This window comes from Trypanosoma theileri, assembly GCF_002087225.1.
Source record: "Trypanosoma theileri isolate Edinburgh chromosome Unknown TM35_Tth_26_V1, whole genome shotgun sequence".
Lineage (NCBI taxonomy): Eukaryota > Euglenozoa > Kinetoplastea > Trypanosomatida > Trypanosomatidae > Trypanosoma > Trypanosoma theileri.
Window position 1 is genome coordinate 294761 of NW_021639868.1, and position 482 is coordinate 295242.

General features: G+C 44.6%; 1 protein-coding gene across 1 annotated transcript; it reads right to left on the reverse strand.

The window, feature by feature from the left end:
• Positions 1-2: 2 nt before the first annotated feature.
• On the reverse strand, positions 3-395 carry TM35_000262030 (uncharacterized protein; the record flags this gene model as incomplete). Its single annotated transcript, XM_029027940.1, has 1 exon — positions 3-395. A coding segment is annotated over one exon (393 nt), but the record flags the coding sequence as incomplete, so codon positions are not given.
• Positions 396-482: the final 87 nt, after the last annotated feature.

Consider the following 482-nt stretch of genomic DNA (forward strand, 5'->3'; position numbering starts at 1 on the left):
GTATGAATAGGCTCTGCCTTCAATCCCTCTAACTTTGGTGTACATTTCATCTCCACCCCATCCACTGTTTCCCCCATCATATCTTTTATCACTTCTCCTTTTTCTCCTTTTCCCTGTTGAGAAGAAGGAGATAGAGATAATTCCTGTTCCTCTTCTCCCTCTTCTTCTCCCTCTTCCTTCTGGGCCTGCAGGCGTTGGAGGAACTGCCGCAGTCTTCCCGCTCTTTCCCGCTCGGCCAATTCGTACATCTCCTGCCGCCGCTGGAGCTCCCGCCGCTGCTGCACTCGCCGCCGCCAACAAACAGCGTAAATGACGGCAAATAAGAAAGCCGCAAATCCAAAGAGAATAAGAAGAATAATGAGAAAACTGAGAAAGAGTTTGATTCCCTCCTCCATTGCTGAAGATATAAAGAGAGAAAGATAAAGAGAGATAAAGAGAGATAGATGTGTGCCTATATATATATATATATATATATATATATA